At 39.5% G+C, this 23,596-nt stretch overlaps 2 protein-coding genes and 2 non-coding genes across 8 annotated transcripts in view; 2 read left to right on the top strand and 2 right to left on the bottom strand.

Moving 5' to 3' along the window:
- LOC129717287 (DNA polymerase alpha subunit B) overlaps positions 1-13,206 on the bottom strand; it is a 45,850-nt gene extending 32,644 nt beyond the window's left edge. Inside the window, exons 1-3 of one of the 3 annotated variants that reach the window (XM_055667150.1) lie at positions 13,117-13,206; positions 12,947-13,047; positions 12,520-12,881 (exon numbers count right to left, since the gene is read on the bottom strand). In XM_055667150.1, coding sequence (XP_055523125.1) covers positions 12,520-12,881; positions 12,947-13,022 — 438 coding nt within the window. In that variant the 5' untranslated portion in view covers positions 13,023-13,047; positions 13,117-13,206. Of the gene's footprint in view, positions 1-12,519; positions 12,882-12,946 lie in introns of all 3 variants that reach the window. The other 2 variants (XM_055667151.1, XM_055667149.1) reach the window with 2 other exon arrangements.
- A 434-nt stretch (positions 13,207-13,640) lies between these two features.
- The window catches only part of LOC129721233 (rootletin), a 126,690-nt gene continuing 116,734 nt past the window's right edge, over positions 13,641-23,596 (bottom strand). For all 3 annotated transcript variants that reach the window (XM_055673772.1, XM_055673596.1, XM_055673686.1), the window contains exons 7-12: positions 19,108-19,789; positions 17,939-18,809; positions 17,696-17,881; positions 15,832-17,633; positions 15,142-15,773; positions 13,641-15,087 (exon numbers count right to left, since the gene is read on the bottom strand). In XM_055673772.1, coding sequence (XP_055529747.1) covers positions 15,006-15,087; positions 15,142-15,773; positions 15,832-17,633; positions 17,696-17,881; positions 17,939-18,809; positions 19,108-19,789 — 4,255 coding nt within the window. In that variant the 3' untranslated portion in view covers positions 13,641-15,005. The remainder of the gene's footprint in view (positions 15,088-15,141; positions 15,774-15,831; positions 17,634-17,695; positions 17,882-17,938; positions 18,810-19,107; positions 19,790-23,596) is intronic.
- Positions 18,963-19,034, top strand: Trnag-ucc (transfer RNA glycine (anticodon UCC)). Its single transcript has one exon. It is a non-coding gene; the product is annotated as a tRNA-Gly (tRNA).
- Positions 19,852-19,923, top strand: Trnah-gug (transfer RNA histidin (anticodon GUG)). The gene has a single exon. It is a non-coding gene; the product is annotated as a tRNA-His (tRNA).

Raw genomic sequence — 23,596 nt, 5'->3', positions numbered from 1 at the left:
GGTAACATTTTGAGAAGCAAAAAAAATAAATCGGACATTGATTATTTTCACTTAATTCGGACATGTCCCAAACATGCCGGAAGTGACTTAAATGGTAACAAATATGCCAGAAGGGATGGTGCAGGTAAAATTTCAGAATAAAAATTGAAAACGGACACCGAAAAAAATAAAATTCCGGATAATCGAGTTTCCGGATAATCGAGTCCGACCTGTATTATTATCTTCAAATTTGTGGAAGACGTCATACCGATCAAACAAACCGTTCTGGCTCTAAAAGTATTTGTAATCATCAATACTTTCTCGAAACAGCATTTTTCAAAATCTTCTCAAAAATGAGTTGTGTTCCAAAAGAAATAAACCAATAGCACAAAATGGCATCTTTTGCCCATAGACACCTATGCAAAGTTTCAGCCAAATCAAAAATGATAGTTTAAAAAATTATTGAAACTGGAACATTTTTTGTTGAACTGCTCTGCTCCTGAAATATGACTGACCTTTGCACCACCCACTAGTAAACTGGTTGGTTCGAGCAAAAGCAGGCTATTTTTTATAGCCCGAAGAGTGCATTCCCGGTTAACTAGGTATAATATTCTGTCGATCGTGTTACGGAAAGCAAGCATCAAGCGACTAATCAGAGGTCGAAATCTGCGTTTCAAAAACGGTTTGACAATTACATAGTATAATAGTTCGATTAATCAAATTACACTAAAGTCGCTCTTACGCGAGGGATACATGCCGCGTAAAAAAACCGCGTAAATTCCGGAATCCGCGTAAAAAAACGTGTAAATTCCGGAATCCGCGTTTATTCTGCAATATGAATAAAGAGAAACCGCAATCCGTGCAAACAAGTACCACGTAAACTCCGGAATCCGCGTAAAAAAACCCGCGTGAATTCCTGGATCCGCGTAAAAAGCGACCTTAACCTTAGTGTACAATGTTCTGCATTTGGGCGAATGCATAAATGATTTCCAAATCGATTGCTGCAAGAACGAAGCAAAACCATTGAAAACTTATCAACATATAAACATTTGAAATTGAATACATTATTCCCCTTTTCCTGTATTTTGATTATCATTTTACACCCCTATGTAGTCTAACGTCTTCAGAGACGTAGATCTACGTCAAAAATTATCGATATTGGACGATATTGGCATGGAATGGCTCTGAACTCTATTTTTTTTTTTTTTTGCTTCTCAAGACTTAACCTTTTTTATGAAAAAAATCTCTGGCTTCGCCACTGCATCATGCAAGTAAAATAACAAACGAAAACAATTGTTTTAGCTTCGTTGATTGCAAATTCGAGTCATTTTTTTGTGATTCGATTATCCGGAGTGTAAGATTTTTCGATACTCCGGATAAATATAAATTGAATATATGTAGAATATTTTTTCTGTATTTACACCAAAAATTGTGATTTTTTTTCGTTAACTGAAACGTGATTGAAATGAGGTCGATATCTTGTACCGTTTTTGAGTTATTGAAAAAAGCAACCCGCGTAAAAAAACCTGACTGTATTTCTACTCAAGGGGAAGGAGATCAACTCCCTAGCCCGCTCAGATCACTATTGCAACTTCGTTTACTGCGAACAAACAGTTAAAGCAAATTTATACGCTTCCAAATAATTTATCGACGACGAACTTTCGTTGCTAATCAATCTACAACTTTCAGCTACTTGAATATTTATTGCATTTTAGACAAAACAACAAGACTTGGTTAGTTAAAAATAGTTTGTTTAATAGTTACGTTGATACGTCATATTCAATAAGTTTGAAATTTTCTTTTGGAATATTTCACCATTTCTTGTTGTTATTCGTATTAACAAAATGGCTTGATTTTTTTTCTTTCCCTTCCAATTTTTTAAAATTTTGAAGCGGGGGGGGAGGCTACATGAAATGAAAATAAAACTTGTAACAGCCTAACAGCCTCAGTCTGGTTACACACCGACCTTTCAGGAAATCGTAATTCATTATGGCCTTCTGAGATCGGATGTAACATTCGTCGTTGTGGTTGTGTTTTCGCAAAATGTACCCTTTTGATTCGAAACTGGGACCAAAGAAGTAGGACATATAATACAAGTGTGGGGCGCAAATGGGAAGACATAGCATCTGAAATTGACACGAATTTGTCTCCAAAAACTTTGTATTAAAATATTTACAAACGATCAGAATTGCTCTAAACCCTAAGATTATTTAAAGCATACTTTCAAGTGTTTCGCCTCCCTAGTACCACTGTAGCCACTGAAAAGAACATCAACCCCCCGGCGGTTGAAGATGAAATTATTGAAAAATAACCGGAGGAAAAGGTATATAGCTACAATTGCGAAAGCCAATGTAAAAAAAAAACAACACGAACCAGGTTCTAAGGTACAGAAATGCCTTGCCTAAGGTACAGAAAATTGTACAACGATCGCACTCATCACTCTCCTCTGCCACATACACCGCCTGCTATGTTCAGCAACTTGTACCGAAGAACATGATGATCAAGCCTCGATAGCCACAAGTAAATGGGAGAAACTGGAGAGCGTTTCAGGTGTTACAAGAAGATCTTCAGCCAATGTAAGTCAATATGCAGTTGAACAGAGATGGCAACAGCAATGTTTCTCTTCCCAACCAAAAGACGCTCAGCTCTGCGAATCATTCTATAGGATGGTTAAGTGGCGAAATCGATGTAAGAGAAGCGGAGGCACAGGTAAAATTACCTGTAATCATCATCGTCATTTGCCGTGAGGTGGATCGATCATTTCGATGATCGTGACTGTCCCTCTCCCGCTCTCTGATGAAACAAACACTTGTCGAGAGCTGGCGTAGCGAAAAATGTTATTTGGTATTGGTTAACCAAGCGTTCGGACGCCATGGCTTTTGTATGGGTCGATCCACAAAACATGATCGCATCATTTAGCCTTTTACACTGTACCTAACCTAGGATAGTCGAGCAGAACCGGTGAAGGGGTTATACCGGCGGGACTCAAATAAACGTCTGGGGAACTTTTACCACTGTTTCATCCTGGATGCGTGGCGTACATAGGCGTTACGAAAGTGTACATAGAATTATGGAACTGCTTAAATTTGTACCATCGCGGGCTTGCTTCATTTAAGTGCACAGCGCGTCAACAACTGTGGTTTGTTTGAATGAAATATTATTGCTCCAATTCTTAACGAAATCAAGTCGTCATGGATTTCAGCTGAAACTGGACATATTTTGTATTTACATTGAAATGTCATGTCAACTCACTTCTTTCGCTCGAACAATTTTAGTTGCAGATAACAGTATTAAACCGCCAAGGTTAAAGGTTCAACATTAGGCTTTCATCCGGAAAAGCAGATAAATCACAAAATGGATATCAGATATTTATCAACATCTCTTTAGCCGTATCGCTCTAATGTAAATCAAATACACACCATTCAGAAGGACCCCAAAAAGTGGCCCAATTTCATTTTTCCTTTCGCCGAACCTTTACTGGGCACACTGTTGCCAGTTGGTTGGTAACTTCGCGCGCAAACTCCAACCGTCGAATCGAAAACAATGAAATAGCGACGGAACCAACGCAGAAGCAACGTAAAGCTCTCGAAAGACGATTATAAAAGGTAGAAAAAAACAAGGTACCTATATACTTCTTCACAGTTCCCTCGTGTGCAAGAGCAGACCTCCGTAGATACAGCGCTGTAAAATTTCAGCTCAAACAGACATTAAGTTCTGTTCGCATTTCTCAGAAGAAGAAGTCAAAAGAGCTGCGTCATAAAAAATAACCTGTAATTCTCTGCCGCGTACCCTGTTGACCACTTACCCCTTTATCCAGCCGCTTTTTGACCAAACGAAGCTTAACCGCGATTGCTGACGGAGGTTTTCGAACCGCGCGGAGAATGCTCCTATATACGTAACTAATATATAAGCCGTACAGATCTGAGTGCAGAAATGAAGAGCGAGATTTCAATCCCACCAGGAAACAGGTAACGAACCCCACGTTACTGAAAGGCGCTCGATGACGGTTGACGGTAATCATAATGAAACGAAGCAATCATTGCCAAGGTGTGCAGAAAAAAAAAACAAAAACTACGACACTGATGGGTCGTCACACTAATATATCTTCTTAATTCGTGACGACAGCCCTTTTCTATCTCTCTCCCGGTTATTGGCTTCATTCCGGAATTAGAAAATAACATGAAAATTACATCGCACAGCAACTGCCTAGCACGGACAGTAAGCTCAACATATAAACGTAAGAAAAGTTAGTTAGTTTTTCTGCAGAAAAAACGTTCACAACAACGGTGAGCAAAAAAAAATACTCGCTCATCAACCAGCGCAGCACGCGAGGTCAACTCCGGTTACTCGGGGCCAACCGAACCCTGAAATGGCCCGTCGTGCTGTCCCGGCCACCATGTGCCGAAGCCAAGGATGAAATAAGAAAATTGAAGGCATATTCTTGGTACTTACTTTGTTCGTTTGTATCGTTTCGTAACGCAGACTAGCCAAGGGAGAAAGGTATAGTAGCAGCAACAGCAGCACCAGAAATGAGGTCATGTCGTGCAGCAAAAAGACGCGGTTTTGCGCAGTAATCCATACCTCACATTGCAAAATATCTCCAGCGAATGTGTTGCTGTACAGAATTGCTGTTGAAATATTCCGTTGTTTACAGAATCAATTTTTCAGCTTTTCGACTGCAGTTTCATTTCCTCACTACATATTAGCCTAGTGCTCTTGTGATATCATGCCATACTTTCAATTACTAACGATTAGGCATAGTTTTTTTTAAACTGATTTCATATTCGATTTTTTAAGAGCTTTTTTTAACCATTCCTGAGAATTTTGGTGCCCGGTGAAGATAATTTTTTCAGAAACTTTCCATAAACCGACCATTAGCTTTTTAACCATTTTTCAGACTTCCCATAAACTAACATAGAAGCGACGAACCCGGCGAACAATAACTCTGCCGCACTAAAATTCACAGCAATGGTTAAAAAGCTATGATCTTCTTAGGGCAACTATTTTGAGATTTAGGGCAACATTTTTTTCGCTTTTGTCGACCAGTGTAGTCATTACTCTCTTTTTGAAGAAAAAAAAAATACAACACAAAACAGTAGAAATTCGCGTTTTGAATCTATTCTAACTATTTTTTTTTTGTTCACACAACATTTATTTGACACGGCTCAATACATCTACATATTCTATCTAAGACTTCAATTGCTTTCAGACTCGCTTTAAACCTTCACTAGACAATTGTCTTAACATGCATTTTCCAGTTCGTTAAAATTGAATGCTGATTTCCAGTGGTGGGCCCGTTCTGCTAATCGCTAATATTCAGTTAGGGGCCATCCACATACCACGTGGACAGATTTTTAACAATTTTGACCCCCCCCTTGCCCTCCGTGGACAACTGCCCATATAAATTCTAAAAAAATTGTATGGACCGTGGACCCCCCTCCCCCCAAGCTGTCCACGTGATATGGGGATGGCCCCTTAGCGGTTTAGCGATTTCGTTAATTTTTGAGCTGGTTAGCGGACTGCTAGCGTCTCTAAAAATTTTTTTTCTTCGAAACACTAATCGCTAATTCACTCATTTTGTAGAGAAGCGACAAAAAAAACTACGGCGTACATAAATTGCTTCGTATTTACCTATACCTTACTGCGAATGGAACATATATTTCATTCGAATAACGTTCAATTGTCTTAATTGTTTAGAATTCCTCTCTTCAACGTTTGCGATGAAAAAATAAAAACTGCGGATTTTTCATGGTTTCACTTTCACACGCACTGACGAAACTCCTTATCAATCATAGTAACCCATGAGTCAGCAGAAAAAAATTGACAGCTCTATCAGTCAAACTCTAAAGTCTTCAGTACTCTCTTTGACCGAGCGTCAATTATTTGTCACTTTTTGACAGATAAAAATTTGGTCAAAGATAATTATTTGTCACTCTCCAATTTTAACATGGGGCAAACACGGGCAAACAACAACCATGATGTCAAATAAATTTGACCATTATGCCAGAAGGTCAAATATTTGACCATTAGGCGAAGAGTGTACTACAGGCTTAACCGTGATGACGAAAACAGTGAAGCTACTCCGTTCAGAAGTGTGTGCGTTCGAAGGACGGTATCCCGCCGCGTCGAAAACGAACATCGTGCGGCAGTTCGTGGACACCGGATACACCCGTTCCGATATCTACAACAATCAGACTATTGGACAACAATCAGACCATCGAAAGAAAGCCCGATTCCGGACGGCCGACGACCCTGACCGACGAGAAGCTCCGAAGGATGCTGAAGGAGAAGACCAATATAAAACAGGCTACATCGCTGCGTGAATCTGCGTGAACCTTGAAATAATTTACATTTAGTTTGGAACGAGTTGTGAAAATGACCAGAAGGCATTTCTAAAATTTCTCATATCAAGCCTTTAGTTGCCCAGAAAACGTCCCTGAGAAGGTCGATTTTCGATCAATTTTAACACTAGATCTTGACGTCTTATGCATTTTTAAGTTATTTGGCTTTCGATTTTTCATATTTCATGTATTCCTTGATAGATTTTCGAGAGTCGCAAAATCACAACTTTGAGCGCTTTGAAGCACTCCTAATTCATATCCGATTGAGCCGAAATTTTGCACGAATCATTTTTTTTTTGGGGGGGGGGGGGGGTTTCCCAACGTGGCGGTGATAATGGACGACGAGACCTATCTCAACTTGGATGGCAACGACTGGCAGGGAACTTCGTATTTTACTTCCAGCACGAAGGAGTCGAGCTCCGAGGTGAAGTTTATTTCACACACCAAGTTCCCCAAAGCCACTCTTCTTCCGTTCCGGACTGGCTGTGAGCGGGGAAATTTAGTTGCGTTGTTAATCAAGAAATAACATAAGGCCGAAGACGCGGTGTTTTGGCCGGATCTGGCGTCGGCCCATTACACCAAGTTGCGATCCATCGAGGATTTATGGGCAAACCTGAAACATAATATCTACTTCCACAATTTTGTCGCGAAAACTGAGGAGGAATTAATAAACAAAACGAAGAAAGAACTCAAAAACATATTCCGTTCGCCACGGCGAATGTTCAAGTTAAGGCCGCTCGCAAGGGTGTAATTTTTTTTGCAGGTAAGCCAACGTAATTACCTTTCATAAGAGATATATTTCAAACTCAATTATCTGTCTTAGCTATTTCTTACCACCATCCGAAAATAGTTTTTTTTTATCGCAAACGTCGCGACACAAGTGCAAGTTAGTCTTTTTACTGTAAAATGGGATTCCAGTTATCGTATACGCCACAGGAGCATTCTGGAGTTTAAGTTCAAGGTGATCAGATTAAATTTAGGGAACGTCAAAAAATTCTGCATATGGCAATGCGCTAGAAATTACGGCAACTTCGGTTTTACTTTTTCGATTCAGATAATATTTGAGGTTTTGAAAACATTTCAAAAAGCATTTATTTTACAAGCAAAATAACTTTTGTTGATCCTTATTTTCACAAAATCCTCAAGTATGACCAGTTTGTAAATTTTGAACCTCTTATTGTAAATAGCAGTAGCTATTTTCGTTTGTTTTGATGAGTGATAAATATAACAATATCACAACCTTCGTATTAATAAGTTAGCGATTAGCGAAAGTTACGCTAATATAAGTTTAGCGTTTAGCGATTATCGAGCTAAATTTTCCAGTAGCGGATTAGCGATTAGCGTCGCTGAATTTCTTGCCCATCACTGCTGATTTTTATAAAATAAAACATTTACATATTCGTTGTGATTTTATACTAACACCACACCTTGACTCAGAGATCAAAACAGATCATCTATCACTACAGTTATACCTCGATTATACACACCCTCGATTATACGCACCCTCGATTTTACGTACTTCAATTTAACGCACATTTTACCTCGATTTTACGCACACTTTTTTCAAAAACATCTTAAATTCGTATGTTTTCTTCATTAAATTGTGCGTAATGAAGGGTTATATATATTAGACGTGGTATACTAATAAGGGGCCGTCCATATAGACTGGGAAATCTGCCGAAAACCGGGAGACAGTAATAACAAGACCTCTTTTGCGAAACAGCGAACTTTTTCAAGGTTGTATACGTGTCTAACGCGTATAATATTTGACGTACGCACACAATCTCTTTTAGAGTAATTTACTAAAACTTTTATATAAAACGTGTACTGTTGCAAGATAGAGGAGCTGTTTTCAATGCCTCCTTAGCATTAGTATGTGGGTAAAAATAGATGTGTGAGCCACACATATACTTTCTCTCTCTCTCTCACACACACACGCGCACACACATACACATATACGCACACATATACACACACATATACGCACAAATATACGCGTACACATATGCGCACATACATACACACATCCACACACATATACGCACTTCCACACACATATACGCACATGCACACACATACACACCTACACACGCAAACACACATACACATATATACTCATATACACACACGCCCATTTCATTGTTTTAAGTGATTCCTTTCAAGCATTTTGCGTATGTTCTGAGTGAGTTTCCCACGGCACATTAGAGAACGTCTATTAATTACGTAACGCAAACAATTACCTTCTTCGACCCCGCTCCTATGTCACTCTCTTTTTTGGACCCTTAATATTGTTTCGATGAGTTGTCAAGCTTTTCAACCCTTTTTTCGAACGTTACATACTAATTGGATGACCCCTGCATGTTTTCTTGTACATTTCCGATCACGGAAGTTAATGTTGGGCTATAAAAAATTTTGATTCGATTTTATGCACAATTCGATTTTACGCACATTTCAAAAACGATAATGTGCGTAAAATCGAGGTATACCTGTATTACTCAAGGAAATCCGTAAATAATCAAAAATGACCTTGGCCACGAAGTTTTTAAAAAACAAAAGATTCACGGATTAGTTACTATTGAAGACGCACGCTGCTCGCAACATATGTATTTTCTTTAGATTAAAAATTGTTTATGTAGGAGGTACAACGATTGTGTATATGGAGCATGTCTTCGTGATATTCCAGCCGATAAAAGAAAAGTGGAACGATTCTGGGATGCTTCTGTTGATATGTTGCGGCAATGCAATCACAGTAGGTGTCGATGTGAAGCAAATGTCGTAGCCTTAAGCAACTGTTAGTCAAATAAAATTTTCATTATTGTTCCAACTGCCAACCGAAGTACATAGTTTGTTCTACGGCTCTAACCAATTAACAAGAGGTTATGGGCCCAGACCCAACGAAACCAAGTTTCAAGCTTAAAGTTCCATGCTAGGCGGAGGAGATGCTGCACCGATCCGGATGTCCAGTTCGTCAAGTCTGCCGTCATACCATCTCTGCTAAGCCGCGAAAACTAGCCTACGGGGAAGCAGTCAAACCAAAGCCGAATGAAGACGAAACACTGGCGGTCGTGGATGCGTTGAAAAATCGGAAAGCCAAAGCGAAAATAATTCTATTATTGGATCCGGTGAATTACGCACATGCGAGGGAAGCTACTTCTGCGAAGGTTAGAAGCAGCGTTCGAGGACTCTGGGTAAGCCGGAAAGTCGGCCCGGTTGAGAAAACTGATAACAACGTCTCTAACTACCAGTGTCTGTAATGGTCAAAACAATTCAAAATGTTTTAACATTTTATTCATTCAACTAGCTCCCACACAACTTTGTAAATTTTATTGTTTTGACAATCTTAGAAAAAGTTATAGACAAAAACTGATTTTAAGGAGAGATGTTCCACATAAAACTCTATTTCGTCGTGTCCAACATATAGATAGAACATCGCAGTATTTAGCAATTGTTTTTTTTTTTTAATTTTTCCACAACTTTGTTGAAGGAAGCAATCTGGTATATTGAAAATTAAAAAAAAAATATTATTTTTACCTAACTGTTAGGTGGATTGATCGAAAAACCGAAAACGTCAAAAGTAAGGCCTTGTTCTATGAAACATTTTTCCTGAAGACATTGAGCACATAAAATCAACTTTTTACAGTCAAATCTAAAACGATCACGATTTTTCGATTTCAAAACCACAGTTGTGCACTGTAGGATTTTAAAATAAATCTTTCCACCAATTGTAAATGTCATGAAATAAAATACTTGGCATATGTAGAACCTATTTTGGAAGATATTTCATTAAATGGTGGTTGAAAAACATGCTTTATATTAAGTATTTCATTGTTTTTATATCACTTTTTTGTACTTTATGACCTTCAAAAGGGCATTACTCAAAAATGTACCGTACGACGATTTTGAAATTTTTACCAGAGCTTCAGGACGTCATAACGAATCGAGTGGTGAACTCAGTTCCTTTGATGCATTTTTTTATAATAAAGGTCTGTGGGTGCATCGTGTGGTCCCCGTAGTTCTGTGGCTAGCGATGTCGGTCGGCTAGCTCTTCCATACGGTTCGATTCCCGATCAGGTCGAGGAACTTTTCGGGCTAGAAATTTTCTCGACTCAGCACTGGGGCACGGTGTATCGTTGTACTTATCCTACAACATGCAAAATGTGCCGAAAACAATATCGATAACGAATTCTCTCAACTAATCTAGTTGACCGAGACCGCATTAGCCCCCAGGCTAGCGTGCGATATTGTTTTTTTGGGTGCATCGTGTCGCCCAGAAAAAGTGAAAAATGCAAGATATGTGCTATGTGGTAAGCAAACACGTTTGCCTTTTAGCAGGTCAGGAACATGAGCGTCAGATTTGTTGGAAGTCGTCCAGTCGGATATTTGTGGTCCTATGGAGGAAGAATCGCTTAGCACAAGCAGATACTATTTGACGAGAATCACTGGATTCGAGGAAGAAACAAAGGCTTACCGTTTGTGGGACATGCAATTCAAGAAAATTGCAAAAGCCGAACCATCACGTTCATCAGCGAGAGGGGAGAGGAATTGTCGTCAACTTTGAAAGCCCAGTTAATGGCACATGATAGTAAGATAGTCCGTTTAAATCTTGGTGATTTATTTCCGTTCGAGGGGGTCTCCAAAGTTAGAGAACCATCACACCAAAAAGAAGCGTTCGCCCCCCCCCCCCTTAAACATTTTCAAATCCACCCGAGAAAAGGACTCCCCTCCGATCGTTTTTTTGACAGCTAGTCCGAGCCTGGTACCAACGAAGGCACTGGAGACAGTCATAAACCTAAAACAAGCGCACAACAGCTGGGTCTAGCACCCAGACGTCAACCATCGGTGAATGAAGATCCACGTAACGCATCCGAAGCCCTGAATGGACCAAAAGCAAAACTCTGGAAGGACGCGATGGACGGTGAGTATTTGTCTCTGATCAAGAACGGTGCATGTGGCATTGTTGAAATGTCCTCGAACCGCAAGGCCATTGGTCGAACATAGTGTGACATAAGGCGCGATTAGCGAAATTCGGAGTGGACTGTGATGAGGTGTTCACTCCTGTTTCCAAGCGAGTGTCTCCCCGAACGCTCCTTACCATTGCAAGTAAGATGTTGATAAAGCACATGGATGTCAAGACGGTGTATCTTTATGGGAAGCTGGGAGAAACCATCTAACAACCAGAAGGTTACACCGTAGGAGATTTGGCATGCTCTACAAGAGCAGCCATTAAAATCGAGGTTGTGGGAATTAAACCTCACTTTTTCAATGGCTATTCTTAAAAAACATGCCAAAATGGACCCATTTTCGCAAAATTTACACAAGACTCGCAACTTTTACCTATTATGCGAATAGCGGCAGTTGAACAATCTGCACTTGTGTGGAATCAAAGCATTGATGCAGTTTTTCAGAAAATGAGATTCAAGCCTACGTCAGCAGATTCATGTCTCTATACCCAAAAGAAGGGCAATAAGTTTACCTTCATTCTGACATACGTCGACGACATGCTTATAGTGAGTCCGATTGAAGAGGAGTACAACGCAATATACCACGCAGGGCACTGCAACAAGCCTTTACTGTGGGAATGTTTATTCACTATATTGTCGTATTGATCTGTCTGAAAAAATGGTACATTTATTTCAGACACAAACGGGGCCTTAAACAGGATTCTACTTCTTCCTAACAGCCAAAAGTAAACTAAAAATGTTTTCCTCATACCCATTTTACACCGCCATCAGAATGAAATACCCATTCTTCACCAGATGTCAATGTTTTGATTGCAGATCGGGCACAGGCTGTGCAGAACACAGGTTAGAAACCCTAGCGGAAGTGTTAGATCTCAAGCAGATCAAACCCTTTTTTACTGCTAGTGACAACTACTAAACTTGTATAATAGGTTGGTCCTATGAAATGCTAGCGATTCCCAATAACCCTATATTTTATTATTTGCATACATCTGAAATTATGAACCAAGGCGTTATATACCAGTTTACACTTTTTTTTTTCAAACGAAGTCACAAATTTTCCCGAAAATTCACAACTTGTGAGCCAAGCGTGTAAATAATCTTGACTCATTAATGTAATCGTAATCTAAAAAACTTCATTCTAACGTCACCACGTCTCAAGATTACTTTTATAAGAAATTATACTATCATCAAGTAGAGTACACTGCAGAAATAAAACCGACACTACCTTTGACACTTACCTTCGGAGTAATGCATCCGTACGATCCCAGCACGTCGCTCTCGACGGAATCCAGCTCAGCATTATTGTAGATCACCAAACCCCCGGCAATCGGACTTCTGGCTGGACCAACAATATCTCTATTTTGTCCGGAATCGGTCGTAGCTCGTGGGGAAGTTAGTATGCCCTCACCATGGCGAAGCCGACTTACCGCCGATGGTGCTACTGCTTTTCGCACCCTGTTGGAATACTCGTGCGACTCCATATCTCGCAATAGTTCCACAGTGGGTTCTGCCCCGTTGTGCTTCGACACACTGTAGGCCATCCATTGTTCCACGAACTCGATCGGATCTTCAATATCGTGCCGAAGGCAGATTTCGATACCTTCAAACGAAAGCCACTAATTGTAATTGGGACTGGGTTTTAACTTAAAGGGAAAGCGTACCTACATTTGTTCGCAACCTCTTCCGAAGGTTCAATGCCAAGTTCGTCGAATTGTTCTTTTATGCTTTTTAGCGTTACCATTTTGTGTGCGCACTTCTCTTCTCCACTTCAAGAAAATGCAAAAACTCACATGAATTTGTTTTATTTTTATAAACAATATTATATTTATATTTACTGAGTGAAACTGATTACCGTCACGTAAGTAGACTCATGTTCCTTCGCAAAAACGGAAACATAGCAGCTACAACAGCAAGACAAAACTTGGAAATGGCGCCAAACCGGTGAACATAAACAAACGTTCGCGTTTCTGAAAGCATACACTGAAGGCAAAACGATTGCAGAAATCAACCCCGCCCTGAAGTACTCGTGATGTGCATGTAAAGGTGCAAACTTTGAACCAGCTCAAAAGTGGGTTATTCAGCTAATAAGGATTTTTGATTTTTCTCGTTATCACCTAAGAGAGTGTTATTTTTTGAGCAATACGTTGTTTACTTTTGATTTCTAATTGAAGAATAAAAATAGCTCGGAATGACAATTGGGTCCTAAAGCTATACCAGTTTTCATGTATCATTGGAAAAAGATGCGTTTTCTAAGCAGTAATTAAAAAAATATATCGTATATATAACAACGGACTAACTTGGTGGCAGTTACTTTATGTCAGGCTTTCTGTGATATCACATTTAAAAACCGGAAGCAATCTTTACTTTCTATAAGTTACTTCATTATTCGTATATTTTTTATGTGTATGATTTTAATCACTTTCAATCATATTTCTGATGTGATTTGTCAAACATGAATGGTACGTTACGAAACGGTACGCAGCATCTAGGTTTGGTGAACATTGTGTTGCAAAGCTGAGGATACATACATACTGTTCAATGAGTCGCTTAGGTTTAAGAAAATTCAATTAAAAGATGTGTTGTATAACCGAATCATGAGAACAGCCTATTTTAAAATAAAAAATTGTTACGATTTTTTTATATGATGAATTTAAATCGTCTCTTTCAATTCGCACATAAAACCACACGGAAGAAACAAAAACAAAATAAATGGTAATTCAAGCATTGACGTTCATGATAATAAATAAATATAGAAACATTATTAAATTAAGTTCCGCTCTCTTTTCCCTAAATGCAACAATACACTGCACGTATACATTCTAACGGTCTATAAATGCGAATAAGGTCCCAAAGTTTTACACAGTTTTCTGATTTTTATGTTTTAGGTAAAAGAGTGTAATTTTCTGAGCAAAACGTGATTTTAAAAAAATATTTATCGATTTTTAAAAGAACAAAACTGCTCGAAATGTCCAAAATGATAGTTCGCTTCCAGGTTCGCTCATATACCGTACATGGGCGAACTGTCATTTTGGACATTTCGAGCAGTTTTTTTTTTCTTTTAAAATTCTAAGGATAATGATAAACATTTTTTAAAAATCACGTTTTGCTCAGAAAACGCCACTCATTCTAATGATATATAAAAACTGGTATAGCTTTGGGGCCCAATTACTGCTGCGTTTGTTTTGGTGCTGTTTTAAATCTCGGAACTCGCATTGTAAATTGTCATGCCGTTCATTTGATTGAAACTTGTGCGTAGAGCCTGACACCCACACGTGTATGATTATAGTTAAAAGTGACTTTAAATATTGCTTCGTTCATACCTTAGTTTTATTCTTAATGAAGAATAGGATGACTCTAGAATCAGCTTGGTATTTGACTTAAAAAGAATAGACATGATTGCGGACTATTAATATGCAATGGTGATTAAATTATGTAAATTTATCCAATACTTCTTTAACGCTACATATCTTCTTTTCAAAACAAGAAAAGAGGACTAGTGAGTTGATTCATATAACTGATTAATATAAGTCTGGCATACACAAGACTTGAATTTGTTAAAATTAGTAATACATTCGACATCAAACGATTGTTTTTGCAAAACTGTACGCGTAACAATTAACTGATTGAAATGCATTTTTATCTTTGGTATAAGTATAAGGCAGTGGTCCGATTCCAAATACTATAATGGTACGCTACATGCTTTTCCTTTTCGCAGCTCGATAGTTCAGCGATAAGTAGGACTTAATGCACAATCGTAGTCACGTGAAGTGGTCGGCGGTAAGCTTAACGATACGGCGCTGTCCAATCTACGAGAAAATATAACATTCACAAAACGAAATTGATAACGTAACAATGCTCACCTTCTCGCCTCACTCTCCAACACGCTGGAATCGATCGGATCCTGCGCTACGTTTCTTAACGAATCGCCCAACGTTTGGCGTAATTGCTGCATTTCTCTACCAGCACGTGAGCTTCTCAGAATATACATCTGTCTTCGCTTGGCTTCCTGTGCGAGCTGTTCTCGCAACATTGAGATTTGATTTTCCAACCGTAGCACCTGCTGACGATGGGACTGCTCTCTTGCATCCAGCAACCGCTCTGCTTGAATTTGCGCAGTCCGATAGCGTTCAACGTCACCGCTCATTCCTCCACATCCGCTAGTTTTTACGGGTGACTCAACCATCTTCGCTTTAGCCCTTGCCAGTTCGGCCTCTTTTTCCGCTAGTAACGTTTCCAATCGACGCACTTTGATGCGCAGCTCTCGACTTTCCTGCTCGATCTGGCCGTGATCAAGACCACAGCTGTACTTTAACGCCGTCGTTGAACCAGCGAAGCTGCCCGATTCGAGCCTATTCGAATCAAACTCACCACGATCTGCCGTTAGGCTCTTTTCGGAACGATCATACTGCACGTGGCCAGAGAATTTACTACTCTTTTCTAAACCGCGCTTCTCATTCTCCAAATGTCTAACTTTCTCGTGCAGTGCTTCGACCTGAAAAGTGCAACATATTAGTGATGTCAATTAACATGAAAGCAAATTAAAATCTTACCTTATTCCTCAATTCCGTGCGATCCCGCTGAGAGTTGACCAACTGACGAGCAAGGTCCTGATCGCTACCAGCGGTCGCTCCAAACTGCTCCGAATTCTCCTGGTTCCATTTGGCCAATCTAAGCTGCGACTCGAGAGCCGACTTCTGGACCTCGCACTCAGCCATTTGCTCCTGCAGACGCTGCGTCTGATCCTGAACGGCCTGCTGGTTGCGTCTCAGCTCGTTGATCGTATGCTGAGAAGCGTCCAACCGTTCCGAGAGAACTCGGCGCTCATTTTCGCTGTTCGTGAGCGACTTTTGCAGCTGCTTCAGCTTATCCTGTCCGAGTGCGAATGTATGCCCTTGGTCGGCTGTGTGGCGATGTAAGCCAGTGATTTCACCTCGCAGTTCCGTTTCCGTTATGGCTGCAGCCTGTAAACGTTCCTTCAGCTGATCAACGGTGCTCTTGAGTGCTGCGCAACGATCCTCAAGTTGTGTTAAAGTTCGTTGATGGTTCTCTAGTCGCTCCTGTTGATTTCTTATGGTACAATCCTTCTCTTGAAGTGCCATTTGTAATCGTTGAATATCTCCTTCCAAAGCTACCCGTTGCAGGTCCAACTTTGATGCGCGACCATCGGTTCGCGTGAGCTCCTCCTGCAAGTGCCGTTTGTCGGATTCTAAACGACATGCATGCTGTCTACATTTCTCCAGTCGCTCTTCCAGCTGTCCCTTCTCTTCGGTCAAACTCGCCAGCGATTGTTCTAAATGAATACCCTTCTCGCGAGTGACATTCAGTTCGTCATTTTTCTGACGTAGTGTCTCCTCTGTAGAATGAAGTGAGCTGATTTTCTGTGCCAACTTCGCCTCTAGATTGGTCTTGTCTTCGTTAACCGCTCGATTATGCTGTTGAAGTTTACAGATTTTTCCCTCTAAACGCATCTGGTTGTCGCAACTTTCCTGAAGTTGTTTCTTGGATGAGCACAGCTGCACTTTAAAGTCATCCCGTTCGCGTTCGATTTGGGCCACCTGTTGCATTAACGTACGCACTCCTTTGCGAACCATCTCCGGATCGACATCGATGATCGCATTATCTCCCGATAAACTGCGAGTTTCGTGATGATGGTGATGATGATGATGAAATTCGTCCCGTTCGCTTCGTCCACGAGCCGGACTGTATCTCCTGGATGGACTAAGCAACCGGTACGGTAAACTTACCGAACCGTCCATCTGAATACCGGCGATGCGACGCAAAGTATGCCCGATTGAGCTCAATTTGTTTTCCGTTTCCTTCTTGATAGCTTCCAGCTGAACCATCTGTTCATCTAATGCTCGAACCCTCCCCTCTGATCCTCCTAGCCTTGCTTTTAACTCCTGAATCTGTTGTGTAGCATCCGCTAGACAAACCTCTAGATTATGCTTTTGATCTTCTAACCGTTTTTCTCGCCCTCTGCCATCTTCCATCCTAGCGCATAGTTCTTGTTCACGCTGATGGAAGCGATGTTCGTCCTGGTTGGCTTTGCAACGAACACGGCCCAGCTCCTGACGGGTGGCACACAGTGATCCCTCCAAGTCAGCCAGCTGTTTCTTGATCTGGTGTAGTTCCTGTAAAGTACGTTCCTTTTCTTCTGTTTCATTTGCTAGCCGCGCTTGAAGCTCTTTCTCGGCAGCATCGTTCTGGTTTGTCTGTGATTGATATTTCTGAATGTTACATTGTGCTGTCGACAATTCCTGTCCCATTTTAGACATGTTATGCTCTGTTTCCTTCAGAATAGTCTGCAGTCGAACCTTCTCCTGTTCCAGTAGATTGCGAGATTCTTCAAGACCTGTAATAAATGCATTATCAAAAAAAAAAAACTTTTTTCATTGTTGAATCGCAAGATTATACCGGCAATTTTCTGTAGAGCATCATCCATTGAACGGACCTGCTCGCGACGTTGTCCTTCGACTCGCTTCACATGATCCCTTAACTCTTTGTTACTGTTCGCATACTTGTCACGTTCGATATTACTATCAGCCAACGTTCTTCGTGTGTCTGTTAATTCTTTCCTCGTGGAATCAATACAATTTTCCGCTGTAATTGAATTTTAGCACTCATTCAGTGTTATTTATTTTGTTAAATCATACTAACCTTCCTTCAGCTTTCGGTGAGTATCCTGTAATTGTAGGTGAACAGCATCGCAGCGGTCCTCTGCCAACCTCACTTGGATCTTCAGTTCTTCAATTTCTTTCGTAGCAGCATCTTTCTCTTCTCTCAACGCGCCCTGCATTACTTCTAGGCGGTTCAATTCCTCGTCGGCTCTGATGCGAGCTTCCTCCATTTTGGCACGCATCTTGGAAATTTCGTCGCGTAAGCAGCCAATGGTGGTTCGGTCCTTTTCCTGACGAGCCATCATCTCTCTCTTTAACCGGTCACTGTTGTCGAGCTCTAGCTTGAGCTCTCGAGTTACGCCGTCCAACTTCTCCATAACGGCTTGCTTGTCTCGATGTGCAATTAGTAGCGCTTGCTGTTTTTCGTTCTCCGCCCGAAGAATCGTTTCTTCATGCTGCTGATTTAGAGCTTCGAGGTGCATCTGGAGTGTTTCAAACTGCTCTTTGAGTGCTTGAATTTCCGCGTCCTTTGATCCTTGCATTGCCTGCAAAGCTTGGCTCATTCGTTTTTCTAACGAACTTCGAATGGCTTCCTTTTCCTCATTCAGCTTCTTGATATTTTCTTCGCCAAAAGTACGCAAATTGGACAACTTCTGCAGGAATTCGGCTTCCTGATTGGCAGCTGCGTTTGTCAGCTGGATTTTAATGTCCTGCGCACGACGTTCCGCGTTTTCTAGATCCTTGTTCAAGCGAGCGATCAGGGCCTTGTGTGATTCCTGTTTGATTAACAAATCCTGGTTTTCTCGCTCCAGCGCGTCCTTGCGGGCTTCGGCTTCCTCTAGTGATGTGTTGGTGTCGAACAGCACAGCCTCCAGTGATTCTTTTTCGCTGCGTAATGAGGCCAGTTGCTCCTTTGATAATGAAACAAAAAAAATGCATATTCAATGTTACAGAATAGGTATTAGGAATTGGTTCAGTGTATAGTCAATATAATCACACTCAAACAGAACACAGAAATTTCAACCATTAGAAATTGAACTGCTTTTAGAACTGTCTTGATCACAGCGTCGGTGGTGTAATGGTCAGCATAGTTGCCTTCCAAGCAGTTGATCCGGGTTCGATTCCCGGCCGACGCAGGATTTGTTTTTGATCGAAACTCCCACAATCGTTGTTTTTGACACTCAAGAATTTTAGAAAACTTTTACCTACCTGTAATCGCTGAAGTTCTTTTTCGTGACTTTCGATCGCAACTGATTTTTCTTCGCTCTCTTTAACTAATTCTTCCAGGCTCCGATTTAGTCTAGCATTCATCTCATTAGCCTGTTCCAATCGTTGTCTGAGCCGCATCACTTCCTCACCAATAGTTTCCTTCTTACGTGAAATGGTGGCCAGTTGATTACTTATATCATTTCTTTCCCTACCGATGCAGCTCAGCTCCTGTTCAATTTTATCCTTTTCCATTTCTAAGCATTTTAATCGTTCACTGATTGTCAACTTTTCCGAATCTAGATCCAATCGAGCTTGTTCCGCTGATATCAATTCTTTTTTCAACGTAGCTAAATCTACTGCATGGTCGGAAACCTGTGTCTTTAGTTTGCCTCGTTCATCTTCAAGCTGAAGGATAGTTTCTCTAAGCTGCTTAATTTCCATCTCCAAATGCTCGTTGGAGGAACCTTTTTTATCCAGGTTAATTAGCAGCCCATCTCGCTCGGTAACGGTCCGATCCAGCTCATATTCTAGCTCCAACTTTTGCTTCTCGATTATATTAAGCAATCCTTCCGATTCGATTCGCTGCTGTTCTAGCAAATCACGCGCTAGGTATAGTTTGTTCAGCTCCTCCCTTAGTGTGATGGTTTCCTCCCGAAGACGGCTCGAACGTTCCTCTTCAGCTCTGTAAAGAAAATGGTTACATTATGAAAGTCATTACTGGCAAGCAATAAGCATGTCTCAATAGCCGTGATCGTCTAGTGGTTAGGACCCTACGTTGTGGCCGTAGTAACCCAGGTTCGAATCCTGGTCACGGCAGTGTGCAAATTAACACTGTCACGGATGAGACTGGTTTTTTTTGTATTTTTTACATTTTTTTTCTAATGCAATGACATAAAATACACTGCTGCTGATGCATATAGATAAAACTGTTTAGTGCATGAATACATCATTATGATGAATAAATGATTTATTTTCTCGTCTTTTCATGTTATTCAGATGATTTTCAGACTCGTGGGACTAACTATAACTAACTTTACCTTATGTTATGTAGTTTCATGGTTCATTGTTTTGATATATTAGATTTTTTAATTGTCTTATATTTATGAAGGCCCAACCGCAAAGCATAATGGATTATTTTAACTATGAATTTTGGAATTTTATTCTCTGTTAGAAAAGATGAAAGGAAAACGAGATGCAAACTTTACTCTACTGGCCCTATGCTCGGTTAATGGAAGGGGTTTCCAAACCACAGGAAATTAACAGTTCCACAAAAAATGTCTTAGTTTTAATATGTTTTCAATTGTCGTTTTTGATTTGGCTGAAACTTCGCATAGAAGTTTGAGCTATGGGCAGAAGCGTGCTATTGGTTTGTTTGTTTTTTTTGGAACTCGATTGATTTTTGATAATCTATTTAAAAATGCTGTTTTGGGAAGATATTGATAAGTACGAATATTTTCAGAGCTCTGTGATTTGATCGGTGTGACGTATTTGGCAAAGTTGTAGATGATAATTTCGTCTTTTAAAAAAAAATCTACACTTAAAAAAAAAATATTTTTTTTAAGTTTAAAGGAAAAAATTTTTTTTGAAAAGGAGCCATTCTCGCTGAAACCAGGCCACTAGGTGCACAAGGTCTTTTGAATTTGACATAAATGCACATAATTGTTAGAAATAGAGAAAAAATGCCATTTTTGTTTGATCGAATTTGTTGACCCCTCGGTCACCAAGGGGTGAAATAGTTTCTAGAAAAGTGGAAATTTCAGCAATTCTTGATGTTTTATTTGAGCTATATCTCTAAAATTTGTTATGGAACCTGCTACAAGTAGCACTTTTCTGTAAAGAGGAATGATAGGGCTTTCATTTGAAATGATCAGAATTTTGGCCGCCATCTTGAATTATACCAGAAAAATGCGATTTCGACCCTGTTCGCACCTACCGATTTTCAATCTGAGAGAAGCATCAGAAAGCTGAAAAAAAGCTAGAAGATGCAAGAAAAAAAAAATAGTTGAGCATCATTGTTAACCCATCAATTGAACGAATTTTCCAAACGAAGTTTTAAGATAATTGATGCAATCCGCGCAATCAACGTAGTAGCCATATGTAGAAACTCTTCCCTCCAGTATTATTTTTTGAAATGCTATAAATTTCCGGATATTTATGAGTTTAGTAATAAATTGCTGAATAAAACTAAAAGAAATTCGATTTGCAATTGAGAGCAGGTTAAGAATCAGTATCAACTAGTTCGAAGGAACTGTTCATTTGAAAAGTTGCTTAGCTCATCCTCTGTCCCTAAGGTAAATAAGCATAAGTAAAATGAAAATTATTAACACTATAGAGCAAAATCACTTCAAATCGCCTGGGCCATTTAATCGACCATTTTCGATTTGAATGAAACTTTACACACGTATTTGGCTTAGCAAACTGTGCATTTTTCACAGGTGGAGAGATACAGAAAATGGGTGTAAGCCCATGAGTTACATTCTAAAAGGGCGTATGCCTTTTGGAATCGGTTTTATTCGAAGCATTGTAGCCCAGAAACCGTTGGTTGTATAAAAAAACTGTCTGAGAATGAGTTGTAGCGAATCGAAAATGCATCATAAAAAAAATATACACTGTACAAAAAAAAATTTTTTGACCAAAAAAAAATTGAAAATAAACATTAAATTTCAATTTAAAAAAAAAGTTGATTTTTTTTTAAATTTTTTTTTAAAGAAACTTGACGTTAATACGCAAATTTTATAAAAAGTCCAGGATGGAGAAATGGAAAATATTTTTTTATGGTAGATTAATTATTTTTATGAAAATTCTAATTTAAACTAAAGGCATTGGTTTTCGAGTTATTTCTAATTTAAGCTCGAAAAATTATAATTATTTAGGAAAATACACCCATAATCAACTGATTGCGATATATATTGACATAGAAGGGTTATAACATGCGCATCCACTTGGTCTCAGTATATGGCTACTAGGTTGAGTGCGTGGAATGCATAGAATATTTTAAAACTTCGTTCGAAAAATTCGTTTAATTGGTAGGTTAACACTGATGCTCACCTAATATTTCGCATCTCATCTTGCATCTCATAGCATTTTTTCCCAGCTTTCTGATGCTTCTCTTGAATTGAAAATCGGTAGTTGCGAACAGGGTCCAAATCGCATTTTTCTGATATAATCCAAGATGGCGGCCAAAATTCTGATCACTCCAAATGAAAGCCCTACCACTCCTCTTTACAGAAAAGTGCTACTTGTGGTACTTTAAATAACGAATTTCAGAGATATAGCTCAAATAATACATCAAGAATTGCTTAAATTACAACTTTTCTGAAAACTGTCTCACCCCTTGGTGACTAAGGGGTCAACAAATTCGATCGAACAAAAATGGCAGTATCATTTTCTCTCTATTTCTAATAACTATGCGCATTTATATTTAATTTGAAAGACCTTGTGCACCTAGTGGCCTAGTCTCAGCGAGCATTGCTCAAAGACGAAATTATTATCTACAATTTTGCCAAAGACGGTACACCGATCAAACAAGCTGTTTTGTCTCTAAAAATATTTGTATCATCAATTCCTTGCCAAAATACCATTTTTAAACGGCTTCTCAAAAAATTAGTCGTGTTCCAAAAAATTTAACCAATAGCACAAAATTGCATCTTTTGTCCAACGTCTATGCAAAATTTCAGCCAAATCAAAAATAGTCGATTAAACTGGTTGCACGTTTTTTTGCGGAATTGTACAGATATGTTATTTATAGAAATCTGTTAGAAATAGAAATCTCTACATAAATAACTACAAACACTCTCCGCCTTCTGGCGAAAAACCAAAACCAAACCAAGAAAATGCACCATGGCAGAGATATTCGATGTGCTGTTCTTCATTTGTTGCGTGCCGAGCCGAAGACGAGCATCTAACACCGATTGCTCCGACAAGGCTTCGTAAAGCACGCACATCTCCTAATGCTGTGCGTGTTTCACTTGGTACAGCTGGCTGTTGACTGTACCAGCATGTTTTCTTTCAAAATATCAGTTTTCATAACATTCTAACATTCTCATATCTTGTTTCTTTTAGGTTCATATGTTAGCAATAAACAAGAAATCATTCTGAGTTTATTGGTACCCAAAGGTTGAAAACCCGTCAAGAAACCATCGAAATATGAAATAATTGATTATGGGTATTGTTTTTGGTAGTTTTTTTTTCCTCTTGGAGCACCCTAGCAGAAATCACGAAACTTTTTTTAACGTAGAACTATGTCTCTCAGGAAGTTTTACTTCATAGGGGTGTAAAATGAAAATCTAAAAACGGAAAATGGAAAAAAAATGTCCATTTCAAATGCTAAGGGAGCATAATTTAATGACGTAGCATTAGCAATAGGGAAAGGGGAGGGGGGGTATGATCGTTTTGTGACAAGCTTTGACAAGGTGGGGAGGAGTTGGATTGAAATCGACATAGCATTTTTTTAAGACCATTTTTTGCAGAATAGATGTATACTAAAATA

Source organism: Wyeomyia smithii, chromosome 1 (genome assembly GCF_029784165.1).
Source record: "Wyeomyia smithii strain HCP4-BCI-WySm-NY-G18 chromosome 1, ASM2978416v1, whole genome shotgun sequence".
Taxonomy (NCBI): domain Eukaryota; kingdom Metazoa; phylum Arthropoda; class Insecta; order Diptera; family Culicidae; genus Wyeomyia; species Wyeomyia smithii.
The sequence above is the reverse complement of the archived record's forward strand: the minus strand, read 5'-3'. Positions and strand labels throughout refer to the sequence as shown.